Genomic DNA, 22478 nt, shown 5'->3' with positions numbered 1-22478 from the left:
ATTTTTGGGCCTGCTGAGATGCAAGCATGCATCTGAGAAACGATAACTCTGTTCTGAACTAGTGTGGTCACAGACCTGCAATGACAGTGTGTGAGCATTAGCAGTCACCACTGTTTGGCTTTCAAGACCCTTCTTTGGTCATCATGACATCCACAAAAAAAATTTCCCCTTTTAGTCCTCATTATCTCATAATTTGCAAGTAACACAGAGTGAAGGCAGATTGCTAATTAGGTGCCAAGACTAGTTTTCTTACTTTAAAAGGGTAAGTTTGGACTCTGCCTAGGGTAAAAGAAACAGAGGAGAAACACTGAAGGAAATGGTGACTCTTCCTCCAACCTCTGCACTCCCCAACTCCCTCCTCATTTCCCTCTCTGCATGCCTGCAGCTCAGCTCCTTGTGCCATGTCAGCGGCAGACTCACAAAATAAGGTGGTGGGGGAAAAATAACCCTTGGAGATTGAGCAGAGAGGGGGGCTGGGGCAGGCTGAAGGACAGGAGAGGCTGTTAGAGCCGTTGGGGGGTGACAGTTGTGCAGCTGTGGGAGAGTCCCCAGGTGAGCGGCTGCTCCAAGACAGGGACAAGGTGTGCAGGTGGGCAGGGGGCTGGCGCTGCCTGTCTGCTCCTGGGTGGGCACCCACCTCAGGGGTGAGTGGCACCCAAGCTGATGTGCAATGGTGTGCTTGTCATGGAGAGTGTGTGTCAAACCACTGGGTGCACGAGCACCTGGGCACTCTTCCAGGTTACGTACGGCACCCTGCGTAGACACTGTCACCCCTGAACCAGTGTGTGCCTGTGCATTTTCTCACTTATATATGTTTCTCTGTGTGTGTGTGTGTGTGTGTGTGTGTGTGTGTGTGCTCATTCAGGAAGGGGTCTTACACCTGCATGCATGCGGGCTCACCCAGGCCTGCTCGTGGAGAGGGCCTGCTCAGATGAGTGTCCACCTGCGTAGTGGAGTTGTGTGTTGGCATGTTTGGGTGCCTGCAGAAGGATGAGTCTTTGCATGCACTTGTGAAAGCATACAGGCATGCATGTATGTGCAAGCTGCAGTGTACCTCAGTGAGTGTTTTCCATCCATGATTTCTTGTATTTAATCCAGTTTCATAGAATTCAAGGGTAGGGAGCAGATGGTCCATCAGACTACTATCTAGGAACACACAAGGATCTGCTGTCATACACAAGAACTTATGCACAGGGAACTATATGTCTGTATGCATGTACTTACACACAGGTGCATGTTAAAATCTCACAAGCTCTTGAGTATCTTCATATGTACATCTTCTACGTATATATGTCAATGAGGGTTTGTACTAAGATATCGAATGTCTGTCTGCAAAGACTGTGCATATATGAATGTCAGTTTGACACTGTATCTGGGTGTGCACCCAGGTCTGTTTTTATATCTGACTAGTTCAAGGAAGCAGTCTTGGTTGCAAAATGTGTAGTCGGAGGTGTAGCATTTGCACATCCATGATGAAGTACGGATAGCAAAATGCCTTGTATCAAGGCTAGAGAAGCATCTTGTCCATAGCATAGATAATGGAGAAAATATGCTGGCTTGTTCAGATTTTATCAGTATAATACTAACTGCATTACTGAGAGAATAGTATGTGAAAATTATATTTAAAAGTGTAGATGTCATGTGTAGCTTCACATGTCCGTCTCACACAGCTACTATTCCAGACTAATGTGCATCTCTATATTTGCATACAACAGCAAGTGTCTGTTCTGCAGTGCTTTTGTTTGCCATCCGAGCCTGTATGACTGCATATTTTTAGCTGGGGAGCGTGTGTAGGACCATTGGGATGTATACGCCATTATCACATGTGTGGTTTATGTTTTGCAGATCTAGCCTTGCAACACTTTGATTGTCATTGCTCAGTGACAGAAGGTAACAATGAAAGACGTGTTCTTTTGCTGAAGATTTCCTACTAATATGCCGTATTTCCATCTGTCGGTTTCCTCTAGATTCAATAGTAGTATCATCTCCTCAGTCTTTAAAAGACAGAAATAAACGCCATGCTCTGTCTCACTACCTGGGTTAAGGGATTTGAAGAAAGCCTGCATTTAAAATGTTATTTCTTAATATTTTTAGATCAGGGTTTAGATTAGAGTTCTCACATTGACCACTATGCCTCAGTCTGTGGTCTGAAGGGAGTAGCTTTGATGGGAATATCAGGATAGTTCAAACTCTGGACGTATTTGCTTGTTGACTTGTCAGATAACAGAGCCGGTGAAGGTCACATTCATGGTGGCACTTTCATTTTATCCAAGACGAAGACCCCCATCTTAACCAAGAACTTTGGAAACCCAGTCTCCTGATGCAGTGATAACATTTATTGTTCAGTCAAGATTCATTTGGAAACAGAAGTCAAACTTAATCCACATATGTATCTTAACTGAAATTGTTGTCCTGCCCAGTTCACAGTTAATTATCTACTGAAAAGAAAAAGGAAGAAGAAAAGAAAAAAGAAGGACATTGTTTATTAATGACAGAATAATGAATGTATCAGGATTTAGTTTGGGAGATTAGCTATGGGGCACAAGTATGTCATTGCTTTTCGTGTATCCCAGCAGACAGGAGGGTCGATTTGATGTTATCAGAGTGGAAGCTCTTTAATCAATATTCTTCTGAAATGGTCCAGTGTTACAGCAGCTGTCATCCCATCAAGGTCCCTGTAGCTATTCTAAAGAATTATAAGCTTGAAAATTGTTGAGGCCAAAAGTTTGAACACCCCAGGAAATTAAGAAAGTAAATTTTGTTCTGTTTCCTGTACTATCAGGGCTTGGCAAACAAGTTGTATATTGTTCCACAGAATTCCCACATGGGGTATTAAGTGCCATTGCTGTAGGAGCTTCAGTTGAGTTAATTCTAAGGGAATCAGAAGGCAGTGATGTTCTGAAAACCATATAGATCTGACTGCAAGTCACACAGTTTTGTAAAAAACTGTTAAATGTGCTTCATATTTCAATGTTTCCTATAATTACAGGGAAATGGCAAGCAAGAAGAAAGAAATCCCACTTCAGGTATAAATCTTAATTGCTTAAACTATTTGAGAGACGAAGAGATGTTTTTTCTCCATTTTAAGATGTTAAAATATCAGTTTATTTTATTTCAGATCATAATAACCAATCAAGACCAGTGGGATGAAATGCTGCAGACAAATGGTATAGTAGGTACTACACTGTTGCTATTTTCTGTTTAGTCTCTCATGGAAATATGTACAGTTTTTCATACTTATATATCACCTTTAATAGATACTCAAAATGAACCTAGATGACTAGTGCCCTATTATCTTTTAAAGAAAGGCTATATGAACATATATTTATAAATGTATGTCAAAGAATCATTTCCAATATGGTATTGTCTATGGTAGGGGGTTGGAAACTTCCATGGAAGTTTTTCCCTAAAATTTTGCACAGACTAAATTAATACTGCTGCATTCTTGAGAGTGCATGTTCTATGATGTGTATTATTCCCAGTTTTCAGTTCAGTTAGTCCAAAACCAATGTCTCCTAGGAATTGTATTTGGGTAGGAGGAACAAATATGTAATAGGAGCATATCTACAGAGGGTTAGTAATGGGAAAGAAATGATCTGCACAGGTCAGAGAGGTAAAAGTCTTGTAGAAAAAAGGCCTAGATAAGAATGAAAAGCTACAGTGAGAAAATAAAAAGACCAACTAAAAGGAAAAGGAATATGAGAAAAAGATGTTGTTCTAATTAATAATCTCAAATAGTCTCAAAAGTAGGTTTTCTATGTCAAAAGTAATTGAAATAAAAGAGAAACCCCTAATGTATCCACTGAATACCTTGACTTATTCATGATGCATTCATTGACTAGAAGAGGACTGAAAGATACACAAGAATGCCATACCAGTGCTATTGCAATCTAAACATAAATGTGTCTCATTTTAAAGTTCCACAAGTCAGCTGTTTGTAATTCTAAACTATTACATTTTAGTAATAGATGTGTATCAAGCTTGGTGTGGTCCTTGCAAAGCTGTGATGAATGTATTGAGAAAACTGAAGAACGATTTTAGTGAAGACAATGTGTTACATTTTGCCGTGGTAAGGACACAAATTCTATGTGGGACTTTATTAACATTTTAGTTTAAATATATCTTCTTATCTGCATATACAGAGCTTTCATTTTACTGTCTTTATGCTGAGTTGTCATAATTTTGGCCTGCTTGCCTCTTCTTCTGCATATCTCCTCGAATGACTTTGTTTAGAAGTAGATTAAAAATGGAATAAATATGTAAGAAGCTATAATAAAAATGAAGCTGATATCCCAAAACTTTTGTTTTTCTTGATGAGATTGCAGAAATATTCAAAAGCCAGCCTATATAATTTTTAGCTTTATGTCTTTATATTATGGATTATCACATTTAAAATTCTTGTGTCCCTGAAAAACTCTTGCATTTTTTATCTCAAATATTCCCTTGTATTTCATTTTTAAGAGAACAAAAAAGGGGAAAATTAAAAATAAATTATCACAGAACTGTAGTAGTAAAAATACTTATTTACACTAGTATATACATACTTCTTCCTTTATGTATGTTATTATAACCTACATGAGAAAATACTATCAAGACAAGACATTATTCCATGATTGATTGCTGTAATATTGAGAAAACAATCCCATGTTACCAAAACAGTTCTTTCTTCATCACCATAAGGACTGTTACTTGTATTTAGGACTGCAGTTTGAGTTTGTAACACCAAAGCATGTAGGAATGGGGTTTTTTGGGGGGCAAAAAGGTTTACATATATCTATCTATGTATATGTATATATACATATATATATATGCATACACACTTTTGTAAGCAAATAATCTTTTTTGTTTGACTTCAGGCAGAGGCTGACAGCATTGAAACTCTGAAACCATTTAGAAAAAACTGCGAACCTGTGTTTCTTTTTTGCGTTGTAAGTACATCACAACAGTTTCTTTTAATGTGCTGCCTACTTTTGTCTTAACTTTTCAAGATTTTAAAATAGATGTGAAGAAGTATAAATTCTCTACATTTTACAGTATGTAGAATGGTATCATCAGATATTGTTTACTTGAGCTGTCTCCCATTCCTAAATCTGGTGGCTCTCGAGCACATTTTTGTTGTGGCTGTTGCACATATAGCCACAGAAGAGCTATGGAAGACACTGTTTTGGTAGTTATTTAGTGAGAAATCCATGTAAGTTTTCCAGGTTTGTGTCACATAAAGTGCCTACACGTGGTTACACTGGAAATGATTATTTTATGCACATTTTCCATCAGGGAAATAAAGTTTACAATTCCTGTTGCTATACAATTTTTAAGATAACAAGTAAAAATGTGTTTGTCACACTTGAGGAACTGCAGCAATTAATCATATATTTATGATTTCTCACTGATGGACACAGAGAGACTGTTGTCCTAGGACACCACCATGGAACACTGCTCACTTAGGAAGTCGTGGGTTTTTTTTTACTTGAGGGTGTCAGGATTTGAATTCCCATAACTCGGGACCACAAACAACGATACTTTCAGGACACTTTCAGGTCTGAATCTGAATGCTGCCTAGAGAAGTTAGTATTATCTTTGGTCACCATTAGTTAGCTTTGTTATTGTGCACCTAAACATGGTAGAACATGCTCTGGAATCTAATGCAAAAAAAAAAAAAAAAAGAAGACAGAAAACTCCAAATTACAAGCTAGTAGAATCCATATTTGCATTTGCTTCCAACTGCCACTGTTAATGGTCACCTTGACAAAAAAACGGTGGAAAATTAGGTAGAGGAAGGAAGTAAGGAATTAAAGCAGATTAATTCTGAACCAATAGAGACAGTAGTAGCTTGGTATTCCTTCATGGGCATAGGAAGTAGTCCTGTAGCTGGAAAAATTACAAGATATAACAAGTTCACAAAGCTGAAGTAAATGTGTAAACTAAGAGATGAAAACTCACTGAAGTGTTATTTCTCTTTACAGAATGGCAAAATTATTGATAGAGTGAGAGGTGTAAATGCTCCTCTATAATTAAGAAAGTACAGATCTAGTGGAAGAAGAGAGGCAAATTGCAGCTGGAGAGAAGGAACGCACCGAGGTACTCACAAACCAGATACTTAAATATATTTGTGTGATAGTGTTTTAGGTAATGTTTAATTTTTTGTATTTTTGTCTTAACAGTAAAGTGATATATGTGACAGGCTTTTTTTGCAGAAATTTCATAAAATTATCTGGGTTCCAAGAGACTCTTAAAGATCACAGGCAGTGACATCTTTCACTAGATCAGGTTATTCAAAGCTGTGGGAATTGCTCTGTACTTAAAGAATCCAGTTTGCTACAGAAGCCAAAGGACTTTCAACAACTTTATTCCATCACCTTTCACTCCTGACTTCCAGATAACATGAGGACATAAGGACAGCTTAGTCTGACTTCAATAGCCTACACTGCAAACAATTCTACAGTCGGAATTTATAGTAATAGCGAATTAATCCTCCCTTGCTGGATATTCTCTCCAGAAAAAACAAATATCCATTATGGCTAAAACTTTAAAAATTTACAGATTAGCCTATTAATGCAAGAAATTGAGAATGGACAAAATTGTCACTAGCACATACAGTTTCAGTAATCTTTTTTCTTTCAGGGATGAGTATTTTTAATTATAACTAGTAACTGTATCATATGAAACAGACATGAGAAACAGTTATGTCTCGTTGCTTGTTTTGAGTGAAAAAGATCAAAAAACCCCACTTCAGTAAAAAAAAGACTCTTACAAACTGCAGCTCAAGGAAAATCAGACTGACCTAAGGTCTTTCTTAGACTTGTTTGTTTTCCACAGTAGAAAATCCATTCTTAAATTAAGATAGAAGTGGTTGTAAAGATCTGACAGCTGTGTTTGGTGACTTTACCTTTTAATGGTGGTGTACTTTTGCTCTATTTGCAATTACCTTAGGTAGCTGAACTTGTTTTTCTAGAAGAAGAATCATCAGAAGAGACTATTGAGGAGACTGCAGAGGACGGTAAATATATTTGATTTATTTTAGAAATGTTAGGAGGAAGAAAGAGAACAAATGTCTTTTGATTAAGAATTATCTGTGTCAAGCACTATAGACCTCCTTTGGTTGAGTTAATAATATGAGACACTATGATTCAACTTTTTTCAGTAAGGAATTAATACATTGGACTGTCATCATTATATTTTCACCCTCACACTGGGAACCTTCAGACTTTAGATAGAAGTGATACATGCCAGGGAACTTTTCCATGTAAAATTAGGGCCTGAAAGTCACTTCTACACAGTCCCTGTGTTGGCTATGTACTTTTGTTGAGGTAGAATACTATGATGGGGTCAACCTGAGAGGACTGAAGAGTTAATCTGTGAAGCAATGGCATGCCTTGAATCTCAAATTATTTCAATTAACTCTTTCACCAGACTAGATTTAAGAGCAGACTTATGTAAGAGCAAAAATCCACAGTATAGCATGATAAGCTTCCAAAACAAATGAAAAACAAGCACCATCCTGTTTGCAAGTCCCCTGTCTGGGATTTATCTCAGGCTTCTCATGGCTGAGACCAATCTTTCTATTTTTGTTGTTATCTGTGGCTACTGAATGTTCCTACACCTTCATATATGCCAGAATGCATTCTTCATGTTGATTGGAATAAACCCCTCCCTCATCGCTTTCTTGATCTGGTTGTGTTTTTTTTTCCGCTGTGAGAAGGCATTAGATTACAGACTGGGGTTAAGATGTGTCCCTTCTCCTTCCTTTTCAGCCTTCTTATTGTATGGTTCAAGTGACATATCCCTGACCTTGAGCTTTAGCCAATATCTTCCTCATCAAAACCTGTGAGACTTAGTAGTACAGTAGTATCATTTAACAAGTATATACAAGCTTCACACTAATCCACAAAACCTAAATGTGATACAAATCAGAGAACAGAGCTTTCAGCGTCATGTTCAGCTTCAAGTCAGGGATCTCTCAGAACGTGTATATTAACATATTATATGGGGTAACAATTTTGTTAACACATGCATGTGCCTATAAGTGTTTTTCTAGTACTGGAAACAAGTAGCAGTTTCCATTAGCTGCTATTTCCCATTAGCACTATCCATTAAGTTCTTCTACAGTGTTCAGAATGGGATTGAGGTCAATCTACTGTTTAAGTTTCTGCAAAGATGATGCAGTGTAGTTCCCTTCTGAATCGTTTTACAGGATCTGTATCTAGAATGTTGCAACAGTCTGTCTGTACTGTACAGCAAGAACACCTTATTTTAAACATTAGATTGTACTAGTAAGCATGTGTGACCAACACTTATTAATTGCAAATGACTTCAGCATTCACAGGTGTCAAAGAATCAAACATATTCTTTGACAAGAACTGTAATATTTTATGGGGAATCTCCAATATTTGTACAGATTTTCACTTAGTGAATTTCCTTAGTAATAGTAATTCCTTTCACATTTCTACTCTTGTACATACAGAGCTCCCTAGATAAAGCCTTCATCTTAAGCTGAAATTTTTTCACCATAGCTACCTGCATGTGAACCATTTCTCCCCAATATTAACCCCAAAAAAAATGTGATTCATCAGGAATGTGGATTCCAGGGATAGCCAAGGGTGGTCCTGCACTCCAAGACATGCTTTAAGTGCTGGAGTCAATTTTTGGAACCACTGTTTGGCCATCTCAATATTAAAATGGAGAATTATTTAGAGAAACCCACTTGTAAGTAATGAAGCATTTCGTTGTGTATTTATTTTGATGAATGTATTAATTAACATATTATTCTTTTTTCCCTTTTCCAGAAGAAATACTCAGATATTCTGTTGGAATTATAAAACCTAATGACGTCCAAGAGGGACGTGTAGAACAAATTAAAAAAAAGGTAGACAGAATTTTAAAATATTGATTCATCCTATTTATTTAAGAGGCATAGTAGCAAGATGTAAGACTAAGTAGATCCTAATTTATGCCCAGGCTTTAGAACAAGATCTGTTAATGTTTCTCTGGTAAGGATGATAAAAGGACAATAATTTTGACCTGAAATAATATGGTATTCAAATTTATACTATTGTTTTAATATTTTATGCCAGTAGATGAGGTAAAATATTAACTCACACTGATTCCGTTACCAAAAAAAATGCCTTATAACACTGTATATCAAGATAAACTCATACAAATTTTAAAAAGTGACCTTTGCATGAAAGGAAATCAGAGTGCTATGTAGTTTGTTTCTGCAATTACTCTACTGTGGCCAGAAAATAAGGTCAAAAAACCCCCAAAATACCCTCCAGAAAACAGTCAGTGCTTGAAAATTATTAGCTGGGCTGAACAGCTGTTACTTGGCTTATGAGGTTGTGCACCTACGCTGTTTCCACCAGTCGGGTCTTGTCGAGGCAGCCTGGAAACACTCTGCAGCATCATAGGGGCTTTTAAAGAGTAGAGTGCCAGCAACCAGATTAGTATTAGCACATGATCAGTATTGGGGCTGGACAATGCCTTTGTTATTAAAATATCAGTATATGGTATAAACTTCATACCAGTGTACTATGAATTTGACACAGGTCACATAAGCATATATCACTTACATATACTTGAATTTAGTGCAGTAATGTAGCTTAAAAGAGAATATATTAAAATAGATTTAATTTTTCTTTATTTTTGATTTTTCTTTATTTGCTCTTTCTGAAGCCAAGTAGTTTAGCCTGATACAAATTGATCACATCTACATGACCATCTTGATTATAACAGAGTTTATAATAAAATTTTTAGAAGTATTTGCATATTAACCAGTCACAATGGGCAAAAGGAGTTTATTCAATGTGAAATAAAAGGGATTATTAACTACTGAATGAATGTACTCCATACATACTTAAGATAACTTTCAAAATCAATCTTTAGATTTACAATAACATACATTTTGTATATACCCATTTTTAAATGCCATTGAGTAATAACTGAATAATTGCAGATTAAAGATGCAGGATTTAGCATTAAAGCAGCAGAAGAGAAAATGCTAACTGAAGAGCAAATCAGAGTGTTCTATGCCCGGAATAAAGACCAGGTAAAAGCAAACTAAAAACTTAAATGAAAGGAGCAGGTAAAATGTATCATTGTAACTAGATGTGGTTGCAAATCTCTGTATTGTAATTTTTTAGTATGTTAAAAAACTGAATCATGTAGATTTAGTTCACAAAAAATTTTCTTCACTCTTGTCATTCACATTTTAACCTGTAACAACATAATACTTGCTTAAAGTAGTTCCAGGACTTCCTTTATCTCAATTAATTTTGTTTTAGACATCTGATAATGTTGTCTCAAATGACTGATCAAAAAATTTCGCAAACAATCTAACATGGTTCTGACTAATGTATGTGAGTGCCAGTTTTGAATAGGAATTTATGAGTTACTTTGAAAGGATGATTGTTTCATTTCTGATTATAAACTCAGAGTTCCTGCAATTCATGATGGAAAATTATGGTTTTTAGCCTGACTTTGAAGAATTTGTTCAATTCATGATGAGTGGACCATGCCATGTTTTGGTATTCACTAAAAAAGAAGACAGTGATGCTATTCCTCACTGGAAAGAACTACATGAAACACATGACAGTATGTCTGATACGTCTGAGCCAGAGAGGTAACTAACAGTGAAAATGTGTATATGTGATTCAGCTACAGTGTCCAGAGTACACCACAAATCAAGGCATGTTCTTCAGATGCAGATGTGCCCATGTGCACAGGGTTCACGGAGTAGGCAGTTCTTCACCTGGTCCTTCACAGGACCACCACTAGAGATGCAATTTCAGAAACTCCATACTTCCTAGTTAAAGATGACAAGAAAATGTCTTTGATCTCTTTGAACTAGCCTTGAATGGGTTCTCAGACCAGTGGGAGCAATGCTACACTTCAAAAATTATGTAATCCATGCAATTCTACTTCATACTCGTTCACCCAGACCAAGTGACTGCCAGCACTGCCGCCTGAAGGTTGCACTTTTGCCCGTGTTCACTCCTTTGTATCCTGGGAAGCTGTATATGTGGCTCAGAGGGGACCAGGGGACACCTGAGGCATGTTGTTCTCCCTGGGAACACTGTAAAAGCCATTGGAGAAGGGGTAGGGTACTGGGTTTTGTGTCTCCACTCTGCTCCATGACACATAAAACATTGTAAGGATTAGTTGTTCACAACCATGGTATCTTGAAATGTCTGTTTTTCTTCTGTACCGAGAGTTTGTAGAGAAAGAGGATGATATTTGTATACACAGCTTCAGACAATAGAGTGTTCACAAAAATTCAAATATCAAATCAAGTTTTACATTTAGACAAGAGACTTACTTAAAGTTACAGGAACTTAAATACTTTGTCCAGAAATAATTTGTCATAATGATTGATATTTTGTTGATGACTGCTGTATCCCTTTCTGCATTAATTTAGTACAACTGAGGAATACTGCATTTTATGTAAGTGGCCAAGAGGGACTTTATTTACATAGCTGTATAAACCTTAGAAATACAGGTAAGTAACAATGTTAAATGTTACTTTTAAAGACAATTCTGTATTGCTATCATTTTTATGATCATACTGTACACAAATAAAGCACAAGTCTTTTATTGATCATTTATTATACACTGTACCCTTGCCAGTAGTAATTCTTTCTCATGAAACAGAGGGACTGTCTTGAATAAGCTAGAGGGGAATTACTAAAGCTGTGTGACTGAGATTTCTCTTTCAGAGTACATGAGGCACATGAGCACTTTTGAGAAGATTAGTAATTGTCTTCTCAGAAACATTATTTTGCTCATGAATCTGAATTTAATGAAAGCTTAGTTTTGCATTCTATTCTTACGTTTCACTAAATTTTAACATACAAATAGAACTTCAAGAAGCCAGCTTATTAACACTACGCATGCAGTGACTTAAAAACTGTATTACTTCATGTTTTGCTAGCGGGCTAGCACTCGTGGAAGCTGAGAGTCTAGTAAATCTATGTGATGTGCAAGACAGTATCGAAGATGCCAGCAGACAACTCGGTTTCTTTTTCCCAAATTTTCATATACATAAAACAGAACAACAAGCTGAAAAGACTTTGGCCATAATTAGACCTACTCTCTTAAAGGAAAGACGAGGTAAGTGTTAATAACTGTATTTTGTATCTAGGATATATAAATAGTCTCATATTTTGAATTTTGAATTAAAAATTTTAACTCGATTAATGAAATGTTTTTAGGTTACATTGTCTCCCCAGAATTAGGCCAACAGTAATTTTTGTCTGGAATGAAGTTATATAGTTAATGTTTTTCATATATTGAGAATGTAAATGTCAACGCTATTTTGTTCCCTTGGTTGATTTTTCAAGAAAGTCTGTAGATTGTGTATTTGGATGGAATATTTGTAGAAGACATCTCAGATAAGCTAGTATTTTCAAATGTTGTAGAGGGGACCATATTTCCCACCATAATAAAGTAGCTGATATTCTTGAATGGCCGCTCCGAGACAGATCAATGGCAAGGTAAAAAAGATCCAGTCTAAGATATTCTATGCTGTATAATGTGGTGTTGCTCAAGGGCAGGTCTAAACAGAAAACATTTTTACAGATTAAATAAAAAAATCTACCCCATTAACATGAACCTTCATCCAAACAAGCTTACTTTACTTTTCAATCATATATTTGCATTTCTTCCTAGATTTCAGATAACACTTATTTCTAACTTGAGAGTCTCTGTACTTGAAATAACCTATACACAGGATCTGAAAGACTACAATTTTGATCTTTCCTTGGGTATTTATGTTCTTGATGGTTGTCTAGTATGTTGCTTAGAGCAGCAGTTCTGCAGGTAATTACATCGTCTGTAGGTAATTACAGAGTTATTTTGACTTGTGCCAAATACTGCTTACTTACCCATGTGGTCTTGTAAGACTTAGTTAAATAAACATTCACCTATTCAAGTTCCTTAGACCTTCTTTTGGTCATAGTAATGTATATCATATTCCTCAGTCAGTAATTCCTAATAAGGTTTCGGAAGTAAGAGAAAACCTTAAGAAGATGAGGATCAGCTTTCTGAGTGTTCAGGCAATTACCGAAGACCAATATTTGCTTTATATTAGTTTTCTGTTCTTTAGTTAGGAAATTAATTCACCTGTAAAAATTTAACATTATCATTGAAAAGTCCATGTCATTTCTCTGAAAGTGTGCATGGATGGCCATTTAGCATTATTTCAATATATTTAACAGATTCTATCATACAAAGGATAAAGGACGATGGCTTCAAAATAGCAATGCAGAAAGAAATAATCTTATCTGAAGAACAAGTGCGTACATTTTACAAAGAGCATGTAAATGAAGACTACTTCCAGTCTTCTAGAGCAAATGACCAGGTATACTGAATGAAAAATGAGCATGTGAATCTACAGATAAGACTGAAATTTTCACAACTAATAATTGTAGAATCACAGAATCAGAAAATGGCTCAGGTTGGAAAGGACATTTAAAGTTATTAGTTTCCAACCATCCTGCAATGAGCAGGGACACCTTACACTAGACCAGATTGCTCAGAGTCCCATCCAATTGCCCTTGAACACTTCCTGGATAATACATGGCTGTAAGATACACATGTATCTAAAGGCTTAGTAAAAGTCAAAACAGGATCAGATAACTGCAGATGCGGATAATGAGATAATTCCCAGGTATAACAAATAAATAAATAAATGAGGCTTTCAAAAATTACCAGCTACTCCATATCTCCATATGTATGATGTCAAAGTCAGCGGCCAAGTCCATTGATTTGGGTGAAACCAGTTTAGCTCTGCTCTGAAAAGGCTGCATTTAGGTTGTCTAGAGGAGAGCTCTGAAATCTTCAACCAGGCTGTGTGTTGGATTCCTTGGGGAGGAGAAATAAATCATGTCTGGATATTCCATTCACATGAAATTAGGATATGGCTGGGGCATGAGCAGTGTTTCTACATCTTGCTGTTGTGATAAAACTCAGTTCCTTTGCAATTTAAATTCATGTTTAAGCCTTGTAAGGTTTTATCAGACTGTAGTTGTTTAAACAGAGATCAGTTTTAAAGTCCTCTAATACTAGGGCTCATTTTCCTAGCCTGGACTATATGTAATCAAATTACTTTTAAAAAGTACTGGTAGTTTAATTTTTTTTTTTTTAATGCTAGTTTTCCCATTTTATAGTGGTCCAACTCTTGTATTGGCTCTAACACGTGAAAATGCTGTATCACACTGGAGAAGCTTACTGGGCCCAAAGACCCTTGAAGAGGCTTGCAAAGAAAATCCAGACAGGTATAAGCCACAATAGTAAAACATCATTCACAGCTTCCAATTTACTTTCATATTTCTCATCTCAATGAATACAACATTCCAACTGGTGTAACTATAGTGCCATCATCTGGAAACTGATATGCATTTCTGCAATTTGACAAGGTTTTCTTGGAAGTAGGAGTGTATTACACATAGAAACTATGGCATCTTTTGAGAAATAATGGATGGTAAGAATAATAAAAAGCTGAGTTTAAAAAAGGGTATTGAAGTGAAAGGGGATCTCTTGAATCAGAGAAAAAATGTTGGTAAAACCTATTCTTTATAGTGTTTTTTTTTCTTGAAATACCACCATTATTTTTTAGAGCAAATGATTTTTCTCTTGGCTTAATGAAAATTTTGTGCCAGTGGAGTATTTTATTCCTGACTTAAGTTTCTCCCACACATTTTATAAATGGACATCTTAGTTCTACCTATTTATCATATTGTTCTAAGAAAGTGCTGTGGTATCATCTTACCTGTTGCAGATAGAAGTGCTGTCTCATTAAGAAAGAAGTGGTATTTCTTGGAAATATAACAAGATGAGAGTTGGGGGAGAGGGCTTTCAGATTTCAGATTGTCAGATCAACACTAATTTATATATTATAATATATAATAATATAATATAATTAAATAATGTATACATTTATATTCATTTGTTCAAAGCTAATTATAATTCATTGCTCAATTCATAGCTATTCCTTTAAGTAACTTGACTCTTTTAATGACTCTTAGTTTGCGTGCACAATATGCAGTTGACAATGTACCTATTAATCAGCTGCACGGCAGTTCTACACCTGACGACGCTCAGAAGGAATTAGAGTTTTTCTTCCCTCACGAACAAACTTTTGCATTAATCAAACCTGAGGCTGCTAAGACTCATAAAGGTAAGTCATTTAGAAAGTATGGGCTATGTCTACCGATGCAGACATTTCTACAAAATATTAGCAACGTACACTGCAGTAAATCACATCAAATGCATTCTTTTGACTCTCTGAAATGTATTTTCTGTGCAGAGAAATAATTTTATGGGGCTTGCATGATTCAGATCGAGATCTCAAATGTGAAATTTCCTTTGCTTAAGCTGCCTATAGGTCTTTCTTCACAAGAATAATGGTGAATTGAAGAAAGAGAGTTCTTAGATAAGTTAAACTGTTGAAAGGCTAGCTGCCTAGCATCCTTTTAAGTCAAAGGAGAGAGACTTTCCAAAGTTATGTTACTTACTTCAGACAGGTATCTCTACTGACTCAAAAGGGGTCATTGGTCAGTTAGATTCATTCCTATTCTTGGTTTAACTTGCCATTAGACAAGGGGAATAAGGAGGAAACATCAAAATAAAAAGAGCACCGTGTACAATTTGGAATCTTGTCTTAAAGATTTTTGAAGCCACTTTTAAAAAATCCTATATCCAGAGCCTCTTCTGATCATTATTCTTTTCTGTTCTATTTAAAATAAAATTCAATAGTCTTTCTAATGCTAATTCATCATTGGCTTTTGTGAGTCTTTCTTCTCCTCTTGTAACAATTCAGATTGATTCTGGCAGGCCAGCTGGTACTTGATATAGCAAAACAACTACAGTCCACGTTTTATCCAGTGTGAGAACAGTGAATGCTATTGGTATAGTTCATAACAATCTGGGTTTTACACCTTCATCAAGATGGATAATGCAATTACAATGGTTTCTGTACATTTTATAGGACTGTTGAAGTGTTTGTTATGTTGTCCACGGGTGTTTGATACTGTAACAAGAATTTTAATAGATATCGGTGACTTTTTTAAAAAAAGACATCTAGTATTTTCTGAAACTTTTAAAGTTTGGGTGAGTTGGGAGTTTTTTGCATCTAAACCATTTCAATCAAAAATGAGCTTGTTTGTTATTCTCCTAGATGACATTATGAAACAAGTTAAAGAGGCTGGATTTAGCATCTCAAAGATAAAAGAAGAAGCTTTAACTCGTGAAATGGCTGCACAGTTTTACAAGGATCATGAAGGAAAACCCTTTTATGAACAGTTAGTGTCTTGTATGACTGAGTAAGTATTTTCTTTTACAGTACTGAGATATGTAAGTAGACATCACACTTTGAATTTACAGTGTCAATAAAACATGCTACACCATAAGTGGTATAAGGATTTTACACTCTGTCACGCTTTCTGTCAAGTTTAGAGGCTTCTAGCACACAGTGCTCTTACTTTAAAAGGAAGATTTAAAATTCTTTCCAAACTTATGTGTAGTGACTATTATTTTGGAATTTTTTTCTCAAAAAAGGAGCTGCTTTCCAATGGAATCCTTGTTCTTCCCATGCAGGACAAAATATCTTTCTCACAATATTGCTAATATAGCTGTCGATAAAACAGTATGTATTGTCTTGCTTCAGAAATTTTTGGGTGAGAATATTTTTGGACAAAAAGTTCAAATCTAAATACCTGCTCATCATAATCTTTTTGGCTTTCAAATATGGGATATTGTCTTAAACAAAACACTCAGTAACAAATATTAACACTTAAACAGCTTAACAAAATTCAGATAGTGCAATGCTTATCATAAACCTTCATGGTACCTCTGAAGTCAAAGCTAAGTCTGTTTCTCAGAATAAAGAGCTTTCTTATACTGATTTTACAGGGGCCCATCAGTGATAATGGTCTTATCAAAGGAAAATGCTGTGGAAGAGTGGAGGAAACTAATGGGTCCAACTGATCCAGAAGAGGCAAAGAAGATCTGTCCTCAATCGATTCGAGCTCAGTTTGCACATGATATTTTGTCTAATGCTGTCCATGGATCATCTAATAGAGAACATGCACTGAAAAGCATTGAGTTCGCATTTGGAGAGATTGGTACAAACTAAACAATTAAGATGCAATCTCTGGAAATTGATGTTCATGTCCTTAGATGCATTTATCTACCTAACAATCTATATTTAAGATTATATAAACACACATATTTTCCTTCATACTTCATCCAATTTTAATCAGGCAGCTTTTTATTATCAGCTTTTCCATATTGCAAAGCATATTGATGTAACAAGTAGTGCCTGCTAGAAGTTTGACATTAGTAATGATTTCTTTATGCATGCTTAGTAGTGTGTTGTTGGGGTTTTTTGTCACTTTAACAGATTTATGCCTTTCCAATAGTTTCAGGATTCTAAGGTGTTTTGTATGTAGCTACCTTAAAAAGAACAGGGTCGAGGAAGGTGATTAAAACACTATCAATGACACATCCATTGTGTCAAGCCCTACAATTCTAACTGTGAGCCAAATGGGGCTCCTGGGCTCATTGGCCAACTGTATGCGTATGCATCCCTGGTGAGGCTGCTCTGGGCTATCAAGGTCTGTTGGTTCCCTCAGGGCCCTGAAAAACATTTGCACTGTTTATTTATCCTTTCCCTAAATATCTTCTAACAATTACTGTAGCAGGTTGGATAATAAAGCAGAATGTCTTTTCCAGCCCATTTACTTAATTCAAATATATCAAAGGAACTAAAATATAAAGCCAGCTCTTACATAACAGCTATTTTTGATATATGCCTCTTTGCCAAACTAGTGAATTCATATCCTGTCCAGTCTAACTTGGCTGGCCTCCATAAAGAACACAAATATTATTCTGCAGCTGATATAGTCTCACTTTTGCTGTCTGAGTCTGTTGAAAGCTGAGATACTAAAGAGTGGCATTCAATTAAAACAATTTACTTATGGCATCGATTATAAGTGCAAAGTCCAGAAATAATGAAGTCTTTCTCACACTTGCTTTATTTTTCCTATTGTATTTAATACAATTAGCTGTTTTAAAGAGCTTCCTGACAAATATTTCTGTTGTGATGGGGCATTTGTTATTATAGACATTCCTCCTGCAGAAGTTGGACTGAGCATTCTCCTGGTGACCCATTTTCACCTACAGCTACTTTACTGCCATAAACACGGCTTGAGGCTACCTAGCCTGTAGGAAGTTGTGATTAGTGCAGAATTTATATGCCACCTCAGTGAGGTGACTTCTGAGAAGCATAATTCAGGACTGCTGTATGTTCTTTGGCTTCTCTTTTATGCATTAAAACTGTTCTTCCTGGTTTTATTTCAGCACTCAAGGTCTTTTGTGGTGCTGGCATGTTGTACTTTAAACCAAGAAGCAGTCTCAGAGAAGGCCTGAGTAGGAGAATTTCAGATATATCATTCTGCTCATTTCCTGAGATCTTTGCTGGAGCTAATGGCTTCTCGATCAATGGGGCAAATACAATGTTGAAAGTTTAGATGGGTTTATTTTTTCACAGGAGCACAAATACTGAAAACAGCAAAATGTGGTTATGTCTAATTAAGAGTTCATGACAGATTTGGTGGAGGTTCACAATCAAATAGTTTGGTAGGTTTCATACACAGGTTATGAATACTGTGAATCACTTATTGCACTGGTCAGAGAAATTTCAGTTAGCTAGGGGGATACTGTAGCTTAACCTCTGCCTATTTAAATGTAACAAAATTTTATATACTGAGTTATTGCTTGTTTAACCATTATCCTTCATCCTCCATTACATCACTCTTAATCAACATAGCATTCTTGTCAGCTTTGTTTCACTCTTGGATGTTGAAGGATTTAGTTTATTTGGGTTCATATACTTATGTGTGTCAATTATGAGCCCTGCTTTGTGTTTATTTAAAGCAATCCAGTAGATTACATTGAAATATTATGCATAGATTTATGGTAGTTTTTTTGTTCATATTGCCTAAGTATCCAAACCCATATTGAAATGTGGGAGCATTTGATTTATTAATGCTCATTTTCTTCTCCCAAATATGTCCTCGATCTTAATGTCTTTTAGCAGCTTTGGAAACAAGGAATTTAACAGATACATCTCCAAACATCAAAAAATAACTGTTTCAGTCAGATGATGAAGAGATTCAGATTTGCAAAGCTTTTATATCTTTGAGAAGCAGTCTTTTGCAGAATTATCAAAATATGTACTCAAAAGCATGGTAATCAAAATACTGTCAATATTTTCAGAGATAACTTCATCTCTTTAAAAGTTATTGCCCACATAGTTTATACTACCATGCACTCTTCTTTGAAAATTATATTGCTGTGACATTGATATGGATGTAATTTTTAAGAATTTGAACATTTGTGATGGGATTGGCAAGCATTTGATTTATAGAGTTGGGAGGAGTGTATTCCAACATAAACTCAATTGAATCTCAAAGATTAAAATCTTGCAATTAAATTTACACAATTCCACTGCCAACAAATCTTACAGAAAATCTGACTCTGTCCATTTATCTCATATCTAAATGCCAGTTCAAAAGAGAATGTGGCCTTCGCGACTGTTTATTTAGAAAATATCTTGTGGTTCCTCATAGAAATAGGTGGTGCAAAAATGTGATTAAAATTCTTCCAACACTAACAAAAGATAACATAATTATTTTGTCCCAGCAGGAGAGAAATGGAACCACGGGGCATGTTTATTTGTACCACAGACCACATATTTCCTTGTTTGGGAACCTTAAGAAAATCATAATCTGACACTAAAGACTATATTAAAGATCCATTTCAGTTAGAATGATAAACAAGAGGGGGTTATAAATCTTAAAATACTGTTTAAGAAGAATAAGTGTGTCTGATTGTAGTGAGGTTTTGTACTGAATTACAGCATAAAAAAATAAGGCATGTGGGGAAAAAGTTCTTTTCCCTGCCAAGAAGATGGAGTCAATCAGCTTGTGGTTGTGTACTGCTGCACTGTTTTTCCTTTGTTCTGATTGCTGAATGAGCTACACTGGCAAGTCAGACCTTGCAAGTATCTAAATATCTGTTCACTTTGTCCACAGTTCTTTGTGAGCAAATGATCAGCTTTCTGATTATCTTGTTCAGGAGATACATACTGATGTGCTCTGAGTATCTACAAATTAAAGTTTTCATCACACTGTAACCACAAGGAATCAAAATACTGAAGGTGTTCATCTGTTTGGGGCATCTTTTGGTTAATCTGATGCATCCATTAACCTTCTATCTGGAATATAGACTGCCTGACATATTTAATGGTCACTTAGGGGTTTGATCCTCATCTAGAGAAAAGGAGTGTGCCCTCCCTTCCATATGTTTTTCTTTATGCTCATTGCCACACTGGTTTATCCACAAGCCTTTTGGTTGCAATAGGAGCCAGTCTGATATTAATTGAATAATTTACTATTTACTGTATATCTAACAAGCCTCTGAATTTATTGCATATCTAACAAGTAAGTTTGAAACCTTGTTTTACATTCCAATAAAGTTCTTGTTTAATTTCAGAGATGTTACGGGGAATATAGTGTCAGCAGTTGCAATTGAGTGTAATTTTTCCAGAAAGCCTTGACCAGGTCTAATTAGAAGTAATGTACCTCTGTAGAAATTAATGACTTACAAGTTAATGCCTTTTTATATTATTATAAAAGAAAACATAACTTTGAATGTTTGTTGACCCATATTGACATATTATGTTTATTTACAAAATTATTGGAGCTGATGTGGTTTACCAGAAAAATCTGGTTGAGGAAACGTTTTCAGATATGCATTTACATTCAACTACTAAGCACAACCAAAAAGCATGTGTCAGTTTTGCATAATTGGAGTAAATATTTTTTCAGGTTTCATTCATTTGGAATATAGGTTACAATTCTGGATAAAATAATTTAAGAGCTGTTTGAGTATTTTGGACTGGAAACCTTCTTTTTATTTGCTTAGGAAGTATTTCTGTTGTATGCACCGAATGGACGAAAGTTGCAACACTGAATTGAAGTGACTGGGTCATTCAGGTCTTGGAGGGTGGTTTATGGTTTTTTTAAAAATGTGTTTCATAAAAGAGTTCTGATTTGCATTTACAGTGAGCTTCTAAAATGGTGCCAATCATTCACAATTAGAGTAAATATTTTTTCAGGTTTCATTCTCTTGGAACTGAGGTTAGAACATTCAGTGAAAATACTGAATGGCACTTCTTACTAAGCTAGGCACATGTGTGTGGGAGGTAGTAAGAAATGCACTAGAAGCATATGTTTGTTGTTCCAGGCAATTTTTGGTTTATATGGAAACAATGCCAAGCCCCTCAGTAAGAAGACAGCTATAACACCGAGAAAAAAACATTTGACACTTCAACGATTTGGCCTGTTAATTTATCATCTTTAAGTAGGTACAGTAATTACTTTCATCCATCACCAAACTATTTGCCCGCTCTGCTAAATGAAGGTTTCCTGACTCCCGTGCTGGGCTGCACTAACAAGAATGGCTATACCCGGCCATGGAGGTACATGACAAGAGGTGAATTGGACCTTTTGCCCCATGCTGGAGAGTGGAGTTGGTGAGTGGACCCTGTGGGAATCCATTTGCCTGTTCTAACAGGCCTCACTGATTTAACATGTACTTCACACCTCCACAAGCGAAGGAAAGCTGGCTGGCGGGTGCGGAAGTTCTGGGCCAGGATTCATCTGGCATTTGAAGTCACAGGAAGTTAATAGTTGTAAAGGATTTTCAAAATGGAATGACTAGCATTAGTGCTGAATTGGGTTGACCTGTGGCTTCTTAAAATATAGGAAAAAATGGATTTGGAAAAGCACACTACCTTACTCATTCATCCCTTGCACATCTCTTCTTTGTATTATGGTACCCCTGCTTTTTGTTGTATTGCCTTTCCTTCTTGCATATTTTACCATATCAGAATGAAAGTTAGTCAGCATAAAGCATACATAAAAGTGTCAATAATTTAGAAACACCTGGTTTGGTGCATCAAAGTTTATTCCAGCATACTAGAATGGTCAACTTGCAGCAGGAATGGTGACAGTTCTCTGGAGAAAATAATTTTGACATCTTCTCCTCTGACGAAAAAAAAGTTAGTTTGATTTTAATAGTTGTAAAATAATATGTAATGCTGCTATCAAGTCTAGGTAGCTGTTCCAAAAATTTCATTGAACAAACACTACACCTGAATATGTTCACAATAAAACTTGTTAAAGTGTAATATCATGACTTCGGTATTTGTTATTTCAACATCTCATTGATAGGACTGTTGTTCGTTCTTTAATAGCTAACCATATACATATTTACTGGGGTACTTGAAATTGGAATCAATAGATAATCAAAGCTTAAGAACTCCTGCTACACAGTACATAAAACTATTCTAGAAGCTTTCCGATCATACTGAACTTTTAGATCCTGCTTACTTAAGTCAGTATTTCCAAACTTACCTAAAT

At 35.9% G+C, this 22478-nt stretch overlaps 1 protein-coding gene across 1 annotated transcript; it reads left to right on the top strand.

The window, feature by feature from the left end:
• Positions 1 to 504: 504 nt before the first annotated feature.
• On the top strand, positions 505 to 22223 carry NME8 (NME/NM23 family member 8). Its single transcript, XM_032683813.1, is given in 19 exon segments — positions 505 to 552; positions 1846 to 1890; positions 2990 to 3026; positions 3119 to 3176; positions 3963 to 4069; positions 4857 to 4928; positions 5964 to 6019; positions 6021 to 6078; positions 6931 to 6997; positions 8784 to 8863; positions 9950 to 10042; positions 10467 to 10615; positions 11924 to 12102; positions 13209 to 13326; positions 13328 to 13351; positions 14160 to 14267; positions 15018 to 15169; positions 16169 to 16313; positions 16903 to 22223. Coding segments are annotated over 17 exon segments (1722 nt in total). The 5' UTR covers positions 505 to 552; positions 1846 to 1890; positions 2990 to 2993; the 3' UTR covers positions 17126 to 22223.
• Positions 22224 to 22478: the final 255 nt, after the last annotated feature.

Source organism: Chiroxiphia lanceolata, chromosome 1, assembly GCF_009829145.1.
Source record: "Chiroxiphia lanceolata isolate bChiLan1 chromosome 1, bChiLan1.pri, whole genome shotgun sequence".
In the NCBI taxonomy this organism is placed as follows: Eukaryota; Metazoa; Chordata; class Aves; order Passeriformes; family Pipridae; genus Chiroxiphia; species Chiroxiphia lanceolata.
The sequence above is the reverse complement of the archived record's forward strand: the minus strand, read 5'-3'. Positions and strand labels throughout refer to the sequence as shown.